A 16,425-nucleotide genomic window follows, 5' to 3' on the forward strand; every position below is an offset into this window, starting at 1 on the left:
AAGAAGAAGAAGAAGAAGAAGAAGAAGAAGAAGAAGAAGAAGAAGAACTTTCTATAGCAAGGGTCAAAATAATTGTAGTCAAGATAGAGCTTAACTATGGGAAAACTCCAAAGGAGAGGACTGAGAGGTTCTGTTTCTATAACACATTGATTTCCCCCCTAATATGTCCAAAGTTATTCAGTTTGCTAAATGTCATGACAAAACAACAACAACAACACAGGTGTTGGAAGTACTATTAAAATTACTTCGATATGAAGAATTTCAATGGCAGCGTGAAATACCTTGGTGTAAGAGATTTTGAACATTGGAGTAATGATCAAACCTATTAAATAGAAGTAGCAAATAGAATATCTTTATAAATCACAGTTAAATTGAGAAGCAATGCAATTAGAAATGCAAAGATATAAGAAAACTTCATTTCTGCAGAGTGAACGAAAACAGACAAAAGCATTTCTCTGGGTTTTGAGTTTCCTTAAAAAAAAGTCTTTTGCATTAGGGCATGCTGTAAGTTGGCCTAAGTCTTAGGCTCAGAGTACACATGAACTGAGCAATGATGGCTATATATTATAAGGCCAATGACAGGTACATCCTTAACAACACCTTCTGAGCCTCTTCCTATTTTGTCACGATAGGCATTCCCTTGTCAGAAGTGACATTGGCTGTTACCATTCATGAGGCCCTGACAAATAGATTAAGCTTCAGACTGTTTATAAATTTATTGGATATTGGAAGAGACAAAATGTACAAATACAAAAAAAAGTAGACTCAAAGGACACTGGAGATTGAAGGGATCTTAAAGTTAATTTAAGCCAACAGATGAGAAACTTCAGGATTAGAAAAGATAAATGACTTTCTTACAGCTAATTAGCAACAGTGTGGGGAGGAGCAAAGAGACTGGAAGCTTAGTTCTCCTGACTTTCAGTCAAGTGCTTTTATTACTCTTCCAGGTTATCTCAAAATTAATAGAAAACAACAGGAAACAAAAAAAATTCATGGCTATAGTAATTCAACTTAATGCACATAATATGGATGAGGACTGGATTTGTGATTTCACTGGTAAAAGGAACTCTAAAGTGGTGAAACTCCCTGTGTCAATGCAGATCATTGCCACATAGTGTTTTAGAGAGTTGACTAGAAAACCAAGAAGCCAGACAACCTGCCTAGAATCACACAGTCATTATATATCAGAGGCAACACTTGAACCCAGCACATCTCAGCTTCAAGACCAGCTCATTAGCCACTATTCCATACTGTCTCTCAATGCTCAGAATATAAATCTATATCCATAAGGAAAAAAAAATACCTTGGGAGAAAAAAATACCTGTTATGACAAAAAAAAGTAAAGAGATTCACAAAGAGATAATTCTGCCAGCTGTCAAGAATTACATCCTTTGTCTGACACTGGGAAAGTAAAATCTCCCACAGTTCATAGACTTAAACACTGAGGGTTTAAGCATTCCTTGAAACAGAAGTACACTAACCTAGCTGACATTTCAGAAAAACAAAAGCATGTTAATGTTGGAGAATTCAGTAGATAGTATCTTGTTTGAAAATGGAAGTGAGTTATGCAATGGGAAAACTGGGCTAGAATTTCTCTTTGACATGTTGATATTAAAAATGAGATTGGTATAGTACATGAAAACAGATCTACATGAGTGGATATTTCATGGCTATTCAATTCTCTGGCTTTGTTGACATTTCATGGGTATCCGATTTTGGTAATATTACCAATAAATCTGCTTAGATTTTCTTGTTCTGGGAGACATTCTGTTAAGTTAAACAGTCCACATTTGTGTAACTCAGGGAAATATAAAGACACAATAAAATCTAACTTGGTGGTAAGTAATGTACTCTGCTCTATTGCAATGAAAATAGTACAACAAATCTCTCAAGATCTCAGTTGTCAATCATGATTGTCATGGTGGTGGTGATGATGGTATTACATTTCTATACAGCACCTTACAAATTACAAACCACTTTTATTACAACAACTCTTTAAGGTAAGTAGCGCAAAATTTTCTTATCCTTAATTTACAGATGAAGAAACTGAGACTAATAGAGGTCGTCACTTTTTTCATAGTCACCCAAGCAGTAATCAAATTCAAGTCTTCTGAGTATAACCAGAATTGTTTTTAATTATACCACAATATGACTATGGTATGCAATTATAATGACATATTTCACCTTCCCTGGTACACTATCTGAAACTTCTCATGTTTCCTTTCCAAAAGCAGGGCTCAATTCTGCAAGTGTCCTTCCCAAAATTAAAGAACTAGCAAACTGGATAAGATCCCTATTTTTTCTTTCTCCAGTGAAGAGAAGGTAACTTAGTAGTTATAGAGAGACCAGATAGAGGAAAAAAATTCCATCATATAGCTATGCATTATACATAGTAGACACTTAATAAAAGTATTTTTGTGTTGAACTGAATAAAATTAATGGTTTCCTGAAAAGGATTCTTAAGTTTCCTGAGGGCAAGAATTAAATCATATATGCCTTTATATTCTCAGTGCTCATATACGATATTAAATAATTATCTACCCTATTGAAAAAGAGAATGTCATTTCCAATAGCAGATAAACCAACTAAGGTGTAAAAAGTATCAGACAGAATAAAGGTCCCACTATTTACTACCGATATAACAGCCATATAACCTTTAGGCCACTTAACATTTCAGTGCTTCAGTTTTTTCATCTGTAAACTGATTGGTTTTAACTAAATGATTTCTCCGATGCCTTTCAAATCAAGCCTTAAGCAAATGCTTAACCCTTCTGCCCAGACCTGGGAAAGGAGTGTTTAAGGAACAGCAAGGAGGCAGGGGTCATTGGATCACACAGTAGGTGGAGGGAAGTAAGATGTAACAAGATTAGAAATTTAGGAAGAGACCAGGTTATAAAGGGCTTTAAAAATCAGAGGATTTTCTATTTAGCCCTAGAAGGAATAGGGAGCCAGTGAAGTTTATTGAATAGAGGAGAAACATGCTCAGGCCTGTGGTTTAGGAAGATCAATTTGATAGCTGAGTGGAAAATAAATTGTAGTGGAAAGAAATGAGGTTGGAAGACCAAATAGCAAGCTGTTGCAATAATCCAGGCATGAGATGAGAGTCTGCAACAAGATGGTTGTAGTGTCAGAGGAGAGAAAGGAGTGGATAGGAAGTAATGTTATGAAGGCAGAAAAGATAGGACTTGACAATTGGTTGGATATGGGGGGTGGTGGTGATAGAGAGATGTTGAGGATGACACAAAGTTTTCCACTTAATTATATCCTATCTTGCTTCGCTGGTATTTCATAGATGTTAATTTTGTTTCCTAATTACATTATGAATTCTTTGAGAACAGAAGTCATGTCTTAATAATAATGATGAAGATGATAAATAATAGTAGCAAGCCTTTTTAGAACTTTTTAAGCTTTGCAAAGCTCTTTCGAATATGTATATACATGTGTGTATAATCTGATAATTGTGGTTCTTTGTGCTCCTTGTGGCTAGCACCATGCTGGACATAGAAGGTGCTTAAGTAGTATTTGTTGAATGAATGTTTACTTAGCTGCTACCCTCTTGGGTGGAATGTACTAGGAAATATTAGTGCTCTCCTTCAAGTTGACGTTATTGTTACCTCACTTGATGAAATGGTTTACTTCCCATTACGAAAAACAAAACATGCACATACGCACACAAACACATAGATACTGTAACTGTTACACTTCTTTCTTAGAAAACTTTTTATGTCTGGTATGTAAGAGCAAGATCTTAGAGAGATAAAAATATAACATTTAAAGTGATAGTATTTTCTGAGATTTACAAAATTCGGTGAAATATGTCAGTCATTATTTGGCCAAACTAGTTCTATTTTTTACACTGATCCACGATTCAAAGTCCATATGATTTCACCCAGGTTTGACAAATTAAAATATCCTTTTCTATTTATTTGCTATACTGAAAAGGACATTCAATATAGAGCCAGAGGACTTAGATTCATGGCTTTGCCATCTATCACCTAGCAACCTCAGACAAGTACTTTAATTTACCTAGGCCTCAGTTCACTAAACTAGAAAACAAGTTAGAGATGACCTCTAAGGTCCCTTCTAATTCAAAATACATGAGTCCATGATACTTGTTTAAAGACAAAAAATTGTCACATGTCAGCTGGCTGAATTTAATCTGTGAATAGGTTCCCTACCTTTATCACATGATGCTTTTCCTGGAACACAGGTATCTTAAACATTTGGCACCAATATGTCGTGCCTTTATTTGGAATCGGCACCTGTCTTAATAGAAGGGAAAGGAAATATGAAAGTCAGACAACTTTCCCGTGTAAACAAAAGCAATTGGTTTAGGAAATACACTCCATTCCATCAAAGCTTTTGTCTCAAAGTAATATGTAACCCCAAAGAGACTTACGTTTTTATTTCTCAAGTCAAAGTATGGTAAGGCTGTGGATAAAATGTTGTTTTTCTCTGGATTCAACAATTTCAGACTCTTGGTTCCCCGATTAGATCCATGGTATTTAGGTCCTGATTCACCAATATCTTCATGGTGATAGGCCCATATCACTCTCACTGTGCTTTCCTAAAAAAAAGATCACTTTATGAAAATGAGTTTCAGACAAATCCTTTCCTTACAGCCTACAAAAACTTTGAATATCTTTATAAACTGATTATGAAATAAGCAGAACTGGGAAAATAATTTGCAAAATAGCAATAACATTATAAAGATAAAAAACTTGGAAAGGTATAGGAACTCTGATCAATGCAGTAACCAACTATGATTTCAGAGGTCCAATGATGAAGCACACTATCCACCTCCTGACAGGGAAGTGATGGATTCAAGGTGCAAAATGAAATGTGTATATATATATATATATATATATATATATACACACACACACACACATGTATATATACATATATATGTATATGTATACATGAATATATACATACACACATATATTATATATATATTATATACATATATATGAACATGGCCAATGAGAGAATTTGTTTTATTTGGCTATGCACATTTTTTTCATGGAATTTCTTTTTCTTTTCTTTTTTGAATGAGGTAGAGGTGGGATAGAAAGAAAACACATTTCTGTTCTTTAAAAAATAAAAGACTTGTTTTAATAAAAGCCTTTGTCTTAGAGAATTGCATATGACAGTGAACAGTCAAGTAACTTGTCCAGGGTCATATTGACGGTATGTATTAAAGGTGGAAATTGAACTTCCTGACTCACAGACCAGCTCTCTGTTCACTGCTTCTTGGAAGATGATGCAACTAATCCCAAAATAGAGTGCTAGAGCAATTAGCCCATGTCATTGGTTTGATGAAAAAGACAATACTAGATAATTTTGGCATAACTATCACAATGCATACAAATATTCAAGTTGAGAAGTACACAGATCACATTTTTGCCCAATATCATGTGTAACTGATCATTTTGGGGAGAAAAACATCCAAATCACTCTTAATTTCAGGACTTCTCTCTGTTCTCACAATAAAAAGATCATGCAGTTAGTATACCACCCATCATTGAAGTTCCAGATAAGTTTCTAAATGGACGAAGTACTCATTGACCGAACACAAATGGAGCCATAAATGAGATATTGATTTGTTGGTGTATGTGTATAATCAGAGACAGCTAGATGGATAGAGTGCTAGGCTTAGAGTCAGGAAGACTCATCTGGTCTCTGACACTTACAGCTGTGTGAGCCTGTGCAAGTCACTTAACCCTGTTTGCCCCAGTTTCCTCATCTATAAAATAAGCTAGAGAAGGAAATGGAAAGCCAGTCCAGTATCTTTGCAAAGAAAACCCCAAATGGAGACATGAAGAATAGGGCATACTGAAAATGACTAGACAACAATAATAAATATGTATAATCATTTTTGTAATACAGGAAATTCTATCAGTTTGAACATTTGTGACTTGAGACAGCCCAGGAAGGTCAAATAAGTTTCCTGTTTTGAACCAGCAAGACTGGCCAAAGGAAAAAAGCAAGTGCTCAGACCACCCACACACAGTTATATTACTACTGACAGCTGCTTTGTCATAACAGCTTTGAAAGGAAATACAAAAATAAAGCTTTTTTTCCTTTAAAATATTAACTGTATTCCTTCCCTAACAAATAGAATTATTGTGACTATTATTTCAATATTAGACCATGATTACACTCTGTAGTTCATGAAAGCAATCTTGATCACGCACGTATTTTTTGTTCTATTTTGATCTCTTCTTAATTACGTCTGTAATCAGAATCATTTCAAAACATAATTATCATTTTAATATTTTAATTTACTAAATGAAAGAAAGAAATATTTTGTTCTTAAATATAGACGTTAGAGGTTCATCACCAGAGTAGCCTCAGGTTGATGAATACGGGGGTACCTAAGCAACTCATAAAAATGTGTAGATGGATTGTTATCAGTGTTGGTAGAGGGAATACCTAAACCAATGAAATCAACAATCTTTAAAAAAAATATAGGGATAGAATTAATTCCAATATAATGTGGTGTTTTCTAAGGTATCACATAGTCCATCTTCTAAGTCAAAGTTTCTTAAACTTTGGACTGTGACTTTGTTTTTTGTCTGATATTCTGATAACTGTATTTCAATACCCTCACAAAAAATTTAAGAATCTAAGAATCTCAATTGCACATCTTTAGAGGGTTTAAATTATCTCATTCATTTTAATGATATGGAACCCAATTAAAAAAAGATTAGTATCTCTTTATCATAAGACTAAGGGAAAAAAGTAGTTATAAATCAATTTAACTATGTATTTGAACTATGAATTTAACTACCCATATTTAATAATTTGATAATTACATATTTCCTTACAGAAATTCTATTTCTATGCATGCAGGTCATTATTTATTCTTGAAGGATATGCTGGAATAAATTGAACTATTGCAGGTCTTATCAAGCTAAGAAAATTTCCACTAATAACCTTTCAATGAATCATGTGTCCATGACCAGCCTAGCTAAATGTGGAGATTTATAACCAGAAATTTTTCTGCCAGGTGATAATGATGTTTTGTCCACAACAACTCATGAAGCCTTCTACTGAGACCTGGAGGGGTTTTGATTTATTTGATGAAATAAATATCAATGTAATAATCATAATAATAAATATATTAAGTATTAAATTATTTTACTTTACCAATTTCATTGCCTCAAAAACTTTGATTCTTTATCTATTCTTAAAGAATAGAAAGGTATAGTAAAATTTCAGCTTTCACAGACTGTATCATAACAGTTTTGAAGTACAATACATATTTTGATATTTTGTCTTAAGAAATGCCTTTACTGTAGCTGAAAGAATTTCAGGTGTTTCCCAGTTGATTTCTAAATTTGTATAAGGTTCTTTTATCCATTAAAAGAAAGCTGAAAACACACATGTTCCACAGAGAAAGTTGACTCATAGCTTTATAATTCTTTAGAAATTACATAGAGGAATAACTATTCTCTGAGATTTTATTATTTGAAATTGATTGTATAATTCACTTAAAAAATAAAAGGAAAGATAAAATTAGTTTTTTTGTTAATTTAACAAATAAATTTATTGCCACTATTTTTCTTAATTATTGCTTATGTCAGTCTTATAACACTAGCAGCTGAAATGTATTAAATCAAGTGGAAATACCAAATTCCATAAGATATTCATTTTTTAAAAATATGAACTGAATGTGATTTTGTCTTCAAAATTCATATGTAGGGACTTGGTGCTTCCAGATATAACATAACATTCATTTCAATGATGCAAATATTTATAGATAAATTCAGATTTAAATCTTCTTACCGTTATGGTTTTATCATTTATGTCACAAGTATGTAGCTCCCTGGTAAATTCAATTATGGTGTGTGTACTATTTTGCATGGCATATTCTAGATGGTAATCCTGTTGGGGATCCTTCTTCAGTTCTCTATTTATATCTGTAAAATAATCCTGCAGAAAATACAGAAAAGGAAAAAAAAATAAAATCTGATTGCTATGACCTGAGAAATGAACTGAACTCAAGAAAGTTTGCAGGATTTAATCTAACAATGGTTATTAGCAAAAATAAATCAATAAATAAATAAATCTTCGAATGAGCCTCCTCTTCTGGCTCCTTCCGGTCGTATGATTAGAGAATGTGACTTTAGAGATCATCTTCGTGCAGAAAAGGAAACTGTCAAAAAGAAGTTTCAAGGTCAATTAACTACAATAGTATGTAGTAAAGCCAGTATTAATACCAAAATCTCATTTTTTTGGAACAGTCCTCTTTTCAGTGTACCACTAAGGAACAGAACTGTAAAGCAAACCATCTATGTAACACTCCCACGGAAGATACGACCCTGTGTAAAGACAGAGTCCTTGCCTCTGCGGGTTTACAACAACATACCCTATGATCCAGGGATCAAAGAACTAGCTGTTTCTTTGCACTCTGAGATTTGTTAATATGAGTTGTCACTGTACACAGTTGCTGGAATTATGCAAGTTGAGGGTAGAAATATCATGAGAAATAAGCCAGGACACGGGAACTACTATCTCAGAATACTAGATTTTAGAGTGTTTCATAGTAGTCTAATAGCAGCAACAATTCCAAGAACAACAAAAATCATCACAATAACTACCATTTATTTATACAGGTCTTTAAGGTTCACAAAGTATTTACTATACACAAAATGCTCAATTATTAAAATTACAGGCTTAACACTTCTGCCGAATATTCCTTTTTCCTGGTGCTTCGAATTAACAATGCTAACAGATATAAAAGATCTAGAACCAGTGTTCATTGACCATTTTAGTGATTTATGGAATATAACAAAATCTATTAAATGTACTAATAATCTGGATTTGTGGCAAAAAATAACACTTTCACTTAGAAAAATTATATGTGTATGTGTGTGTAATTTGGATAGTAGAAAAGGGAGTTAAGTATTAAATGATGACAACTGCAATCATTTTTACCAACATGTAAATTGATTTTTAAGAAGCACGTCACTAAATAATCTTGGTGCTCTGCAAAATAGATGCAGATAAAAGGAAAAGACTTGAATCCCTCTATGGCAATCATGCTCAAATATCTAGCAATCATTCCTGAATTTTGAAACAAAATGGTCATATGATATTTTTATTTATTTTTCTCTTTTCTTCAATATACTTCTCAAGAAGACAATATTTTTATTTACTACTCTGTCCTCTTTAATATACTGCTTCTGAAATTTATAATATCTGTATTTGATACTTTCATAGGATGACTTTGAGTTCCACATCTGGTTCAGATTATAGAGTATTATAATTTAAATGGATATTAGAACCCTTTTTGCCTAACCCTTTTTATTTTATAGGTGAGGAAAGTAAAATCCTACGAGATTTCTTGACTTGCTCACATTCACACAGGCATTAAGTTGTGAAGCTAGCCTTCGGACATGTATGATAGGGTTATAGATTAGAGCTAGAAGTAACCATAAAAACCATCTAGCCCAGGAGTGGGGAACCTGTGGCCTCGAGGCCACATGTGGCCCTCTAGGTCCCTTTGACTGTCAAAGGGCTACACTTAAGGATCTAGAGGGCCACATGTAGCCTCAAGGTCACAGGTTCCCTATCCCTTGGCTAGCCTAACCACTTCATTCTATAGATAAGGAACTAAGGCTAAGAGAGAAGAGACCTGTTTAGGATTACACAGCAAAAGCAAGATTTGAACTCAGGTCTTCCTGACCCAGAGGCTTTGACCCAAAATTTAGTGATCATTACATTATACTACATTTCCTCTTTATTTTACTGAGAACTTAAATTGTTTATCCTAAGCAGAACCTATATAAAGCCTCAATCAACCGTACCTGTGGGCATGTTTAGAGATGTATGTGGAACAATCAGATTAAGACATCTCTGAGCCCCTGCCTTCTACTCATCAGATAGACAAAAGTTGACAAGAAGGAAAATGACAATTGTTTGAGGTGCTGCCAGTTAACAAACACGTTAATGTATTATTGATAGACTAGTGTCTTGGCCCTGACATTATGGAAAGCAATTTGGAAATTTACCCCCAAATTCACCTAATCATGAGTGTTATTTGACCCAATGATACCACTACTATTCTTCACATGCTTGGGGGGTAGTTAGTGCACCGTATACCCCAAGCATGTGAAGACTTCCTCCAATGTAATGTACAGATGAGAATAATTTGTTTCAACAGCCATGAAGGTGGCTGAAGCAGGTGCTGTGGAGTGCTAGAGCTTGGTGACATTGAAGATGCCAAGGTCATCCTCTGCATACTGAGACATTGCCAGCCATCTTGACTTTTGTCTTGCCGTTGGACTTCTGTGACTGGAAGAGAAAGTGAGGTGGATGACTTTGAGCAACTCTGCCTCACTTAAATCCAATTCACAAACAAGTCAAGATATTATCCATCACACTCTACTTTAACCCTATATCATGAGGTCATTAGTCTTCTTTCAAAATGGATGAACAACAACAACAACAACCACTAGGCATCTACTGCAAAGAACTCTAAGAGAGGAAGGAGCTATATGTATGAAATTATTTACAGCAGCAGTTTTTGTTATAGGAAAGCATTGAAGACAAAGTAGTTATCCATCAAATAGCTAAGAAAATTTTGGTATATGAGTGGAATAGAATATTACTATGCTATAAGAAATAACAAGTGGGATGGATTGAAAGAAATTTGGGAAGACTTGCATCATTTGATGCAGAATGAATTGAGCAGGACCAGAAGAGCAACTTCTATAATAACTACAACATGGTAAACTCAGTCAGTTGGAAAAAATAAATTATTCCATGCCTACTATGTGTTAGTAATTGTGCTGGAAATAGAAATACAAAGTAAAAACAAAGAGAGATCCTGCCCTCGAGGAACCTATGATCTAATGAATGAAGACAACACATAAAAGGAAGCTGAAAAGCAGGAATTTGGGACATGGTACCTGACACCAGCGGATGATGGAAAGTTCTAGAGAAATCCAAAGCAGTATAGCCTGTAAGGAGAAAAAACTGTGCTGAGCTCCCTCTTTTAATACAGGCCTTGAAGCCCATGACCCTGCCATCCAGGCAATGGGTTCAGTCAGAGAGACAGAAGACACAGATGAAATGTGAGTATCAGGCAGATTCAATCTTACACAATGATGAGATTCCCCAGTGATGTTTCCCACTGAAAGAGGGAATGATAGAAAGGTCCAAAGGTGTCCAAAAAGTATAGCATTTGCTTTTTCTGGCAGTGTAGCTAAAGAAAAACAGCTTAGAAAACCTTAGGAACTGTGCTCCATGCAATGACCAATTACTACTCCAGAGGACTAATGATGAGGTATGCTACTTACCACCTAGGAGAGAAGCAAGGGCCATGGAGAGCAGATTGAGATATATGTATTTGGGCATGAAAAATGTGTGTGTTTGTTTTGCTTAACCATGCCTATTTGTTATAATGGAAGATTTATTTAATGGGGGGGTAGGTTAGGAAGGATTTGGGAAGGAGAACTAGGAGTAGTGATAAGAAAAAAAGAAAAGAGGATCAGTTTAGCATTGTTAAGCACACAGAAAAGAAAAGAAGGAAGTTGGAAGAAGTCAGACAAGCAGGACGGCTTTGAAATAGCCAAGATAATTTTTATTATATTCTTTTTAAAAATGAAAGCTGTATATAATAAAGATGTGTGGTTTCACATATAATTGATTCTCTTTTACCATTCCATGGAAATATTCATATTTATTTATTATTGATAAGTTCAGAATAACAAAAAATCGAAAAAATAAATGTATGAAACTGTTAAGACAAATTAAACAGCAATAAAATGTATGAATTGTTTGCCTCCTCCATACCTCCCCACAAAACTCACAAGGTTTTATTTGTTCTGTGGCTCAGTAAACAGTCGGAACAATAGTTCATGAGCCCCAGAAATGTGTTTACTTTTACCAGATAATTGGACACATTAGTTCAGAGTCAAAAACATTTAATCAAACAGCAAATAAAGTGAAATAGATTCCCTTTAGTCATGCAAATATAGTGTATATTATACAACAGCTTAGCATGCCACCATTGAGAAGGATACACGTACAGAGAAAGTATGTGGTCAGGTCACATATGTGGAAGGCACACATAGAGAGGGATGTGTGACCAAGGCAAACACATTATTACTAGGGCAACTTATACCTCCAAATATGAAGAGATTCACTGTCAACTAGTGATACCATTACATGCGCTTCACGGGGTACGTTGTTGATGCCAGGAAACATTCTCCACACTCTACAATTTTGTCTCTGTTTGATGTTTCCACTGGTCTTATGGACACCTGACTTCTCTCTACTACTATCTGCTAGACTTCAAGTGTCTATCCTCTTCAGGGCCATCGTCTGTTCTATTCAATCAGGGTACAGTAATTAGAAAATATTCTCACCAGCAGAAAGAAATATGGCATAGCCGAGGACTAGAAGTTATCACCCATGACCAAAAAGCCAAGAAATGCCAGCAGAATGTCCCAGGCTAAGATTAAATCTAACTTAACTAGTTTTCTTCTAACACCAACTTGAGATATTTGGTTCCAGGCAATTTTCTGACTTAGAAAATTTCTTTTAATTTATTTTTTAATTCCCACGTGTGAATATGTATCCACAAAAACCTGTTTCAAAGTTTCTACTTCCCCCAAATTCACAAAAGCAAAATAGAGGCTCTAATAAGTAAAACCACTTCTATTCCAAAGTACTCCTTTATTAGAATGCAAATAAACCAGGAGAAAAAAAAAACTAATGGTAGCATGCAAGGCCTTCACCCTCCACCCTTGTTTCACATCCCTACATATCTGCCAGTGACAAAAAACCTATCATTCTATGTTAAATTCTGCCTGCTTATCACAAACTTCTTTGGTCTCTCTATATTATGTTAAAGTCCAAACATATAGTATTTGTTTTATTTAGCAATCAGTAAATAATAGATACATAGGCATATAAGTATGGATATGCTGGCAACAACTAGCTCTCAAAAAATTATGAAAACCTTTTTAAGTTCAGTTGGCGTAATAACATTTTCTTCATTACTTTCTTAAGTCTAGATAATCAATAAAAAAAAATTAAGCCCTTAAATCACTAGCTTAAAGGAATGCATACATTGCTTAGTAAATAATAACAATAACAAAACCTAAACAATAATAAATTAAATCTTTCCAAGGGAAAAAAATAATAAAAGGAAGAAATAAATTTCAGAGATAAATGAACAGGATTATTAAGAGAGAAGTGATTTAGGTGGTAGTGGTCATTTTCCCACCATTGTTTGAAGTTTTCAGGTACAACCTGGACAGTCACAAATGTTTTAGATGGGATTCTATGTGGGTAGACTTTAGATTAATTTATTTAAAGCATACTTCCACTTCTCATATTCTGTAACTTGCCCAGTATCAGGCAGGCAATACATATATCAGAAGGAGTGAGACCAGGTCTTGAATTTAAGGTCAGCTGTCTATACCAGGCTACATAAAGTTAATTTACTTACTAATTTAAACTTGTTAACTTCTGTCCTTGGATTCCACCTTTGAAGATCTTTTTGGATTCCAATTTTATTTTCTAATTTTTCGTTTCAACTGAATGGACATTTATTAAGTGCCTGCTGTATGAGGTAGTCTGCTAGTTGTTGGAGAAACAAAAACAAATAGTCCCTGCCTTCAAAGGTTCTTAATTCTACTCTTAGCTTCCTGTCACCTGCAAAGATGGTAAGCATACCATAACTAGACCATCTATGCCTGCCTCCCAGTCTCTGATGTTAAAAAGTATTAAGCCGAATCTAGACACTATCATCATTAATGATTGGTTCAGTAACTCCGCCTTCTATGACTTTGACTTTAAGATGCATTAAGATGTTTTGTCTTTAAGAGGCCAAAGGCCCAGCACACTGAGATTACTGTGGCTATGATTCATGGACTGTTAGAAGTAGAAGAGACATTAAAGGTCATAATCCAACCTAACCCCCACCTTTCTTTTTTTTTTTTTTTTTTTTTTTTTTTTTACAAATTAGGAATCTGAAGCCCATAGAGGTGAAGTGATTTATCCAATGTCACCTAATGAATTAGTGACAGAGTCGGGACTCAGAATTCTAAATTCCTCATTCAGTGATCCAAATAAAATCCAAACAGCCAAAATATAGATGTTTCAGCAATAGGTATAAATAGTCACATGATGATTTTATTGACTTTACTATTCTTTCTCAAGATGGAAACATGATTTCTGCTTAGTTTTTTTCTAGGATTGCTAGCATCTTGTCACTGTCTATGCTCCTAAGAAATTCAGTACCTATAATGAGCAAAGAAAGCATTTATTGTACTTGAATATTCACTGTAGAGAGTTTTTTGTAATGTGACCTACAAAGAATTCTTTGTCTAGAATGGAGGGTAGTGCTTGACTGGTCTGGTTGAAGAGTCCTCCTTAGTTCACTTTCTGCAAACAGCTGAGAGCTAAGCATCTAAAAAGACAGAAGTCAATTATTTGAAAAGTGCTATAATTACTTAACCATCAATCAGGAGTAATGGGGTCCAAGCAGAAAGATTGTTTCTAAAAATAGATGATTCCTCAATATTTAGTAAAAAAAATTAAGTTAAGGTTAGATTCAAACATTTTACATAATAAGCACAAACAATAAATCTCATGTTTGTCTTGTTTTCAAATAATTTGAGGATTATTGTGTAGAAACTACTTCAGACTTTTCTCATGAACCCAGGATATTTCCACAAGACATGAAACATTCAGATGCAAAGTGAAAAAAAATCATCGAAATGGGTCAAGAGGTCAGTGCCTTTAAAAACCACATTCAGACCAAAATTTTAGCCTAAACCAAATGGAATGATTTGGTTGTTTTTGTTAAATGGACAAATTGAAAAATATGCCTTAAGACTACTCATCCTATTCAATTCAATTTTATCCGTTCCCTTATGTTTGTTCCTGGAGCTCAGGAACAAGCAGTTCACTGACAGAGGTTACCTTCCTTAAAGTAGTTTTCTCTCACTTTTTGATTTACTTTTGGTTTTGCTAGATTTTAAGAGGATCCTCCTTAACATTTTCCAATTTAGTGCCTTATTTTGTCATCTTAAAATGAAGAACCCCCAAAGTTGTGGTCTGTCATGTTAAAACACTGGTCCACATAGAATTGAAAGGTAGAATACATTGTCTCTTCCCACCCCTTCTTTTTACAGATATCTTGATCTGTTAAAAAAAATCCTTAAATGGCTTGCCCAAAGTCAAATATCCACAGTAGAATGCCAAGGTTCAAACTTAGGTCATCTGACACCATGCCCCAGTATTTCTTCTCTCTTATCACACCGCCTCTCCACCAACAACTTCCCAGCAATGTACCAAAGTCTATGCCCTAGTTTCAAAGAAGTATGAAATATTGAAGTTGAACCCAAGAGTTACAGATCTTAGAGTCATTTCATACTTTAACATGTCACAATGACAGAGCCTCTCTTTCTTCCCTTTGCAATCATTGTAAGATAATTCTATAATAGACCTCTTACTAGATTCTTTAGAAGGACAAATGCAGAAATTTTTCCTAGATAGATGGAATATATATGCAGTTCCCTATGAATGGTTGGGTTGAGTTCCAAATGTTTGTTTTATAGTTAGTTATTTGTCACCTAAAACATATTTTCCCATATAAATAATGTCACAATTGGTCTTTACCTTCTTATACTCCAAAAATCCAGGTCTTTGGATTCCTTAAACAATACAATTATATTAACATTACCAGTCTATGCTCTGAATACTATGCACAGGAAGTCTTTCAATGTGTGTGTGTGTGTGTGTGTTGGGGGGGGTGGTTGGCAAGGAAAGGAAAAAGAGAGGCAAGATGGAAGAAAAAGGAAAAGAGTTCCTTCTCTCTTTCCCAATCATAAGATCAAGCTAAAGGAAAATTTTATAATTAAAATTTATCTTTGACAACCCATCCCTTTTTTTTCTTAATTCCTTTCCAACCACTTGGTGCTCCTCTCCACTCAGGTAGATTCCATTGCAGCACTTCAATCAGGCCTGCCCTACCACCCAACTGATACATGTTCCAAAATTGCCTATGTCCCTTTCCCCACAATTTAAATTCCATTCCCTGAGAGTAACTGCTCTGTACTGAGTGTCAGAAGGGAATCAATCAGATTGAACAAATTCAAAACTGAAGCTAATACAGAGATACAAGCAGCCAGAAAAAAAAAAATCAAAAGACATCTGGATATCATCAGAGAGGAAATATAATGAGGCTAAATCTAATTAGATTATCAAATTTCTGCTTAAACATCACCTATAAACTTCTATTTCTTTCTTTCTTTTTTTTTAAGGATTGGCAAGAATATACTAAGTCAATTAAGAGCAGTAATTTAGATTGTCCTATTGTCCTATTTTGAGAAAGGTCTCTAAATAAATTAACTCTTCCCCACCCACCCACCAAGAAGTCCTCATAAGAGGCAGGAC

General features: G+C 34.5%; 1 protein-coding gene across 1 annotated transcript; it reads right to left on the reverse strand.

Annotated features, from left to right (window-relative positions):
- Nucleotides 1-4,154: 4,154 nt before the first annotated feature.
- LOC114032635 (DBH-like monooxygenase protein 1) lies at nt 4,155-7,942 on the reverse strand. Its single transcript, XM_027847996.1, has 3 exons — nt 7,795-7,942; nt 4,400-4,567; nt 4,155-4,262 (listed from the first exon to the last, which is right to left on the reverse strand). Exons 1-3 carry the CDS (start codon nt 7,870-7,872, stop codon nt 4,155-4,157), a joined length of 354 nt encoding a protein of 117 aa, XP_027703797.1. The 5' UTR covers nt 7,873-7,942.
- Nucleotides 7,943-16,425: the final 8,483 nt, after the last annotated feature.

Source organism: Vombatus ursinus, unplaced genomic scaffold, assembly GCF_900497805.2.
Source record: "Vombatus ursinus unplaced genomic scaffold, bare-nosed wombat genome assembly UNPS02005543.1, whole genome shotgun sequence".
Lineage (NCBI taxonomy): Eukaryota > Metazoa > Chordata > Mammalia > Diprotodontia > Vombatidae > Vombatus > Vombatus ursinus.

Coding starts and splice junctions, on each gene's coding strand:
- LOC114032635 (XM_027847996.1), bottom strand. CDS start 7,872: ATGCAAAATAGTACACACACCATAATTGAATTTACCAGGGAGCTACAT. Junction 4,568..7,794: donor TAAATGATAAAACCATAACG/GTAAGAAGATTT, acceptor TCTTTTTTTTAG/GAAAGCACAGTGAGAGTGAT. Junction 4,263..4,399: donor TTGACTTGAGAAATAAAAAC/GTAAGTCTCTTT, acceptor CTATTAAGACAG/GTGCCGATTCCAAATAAAGG.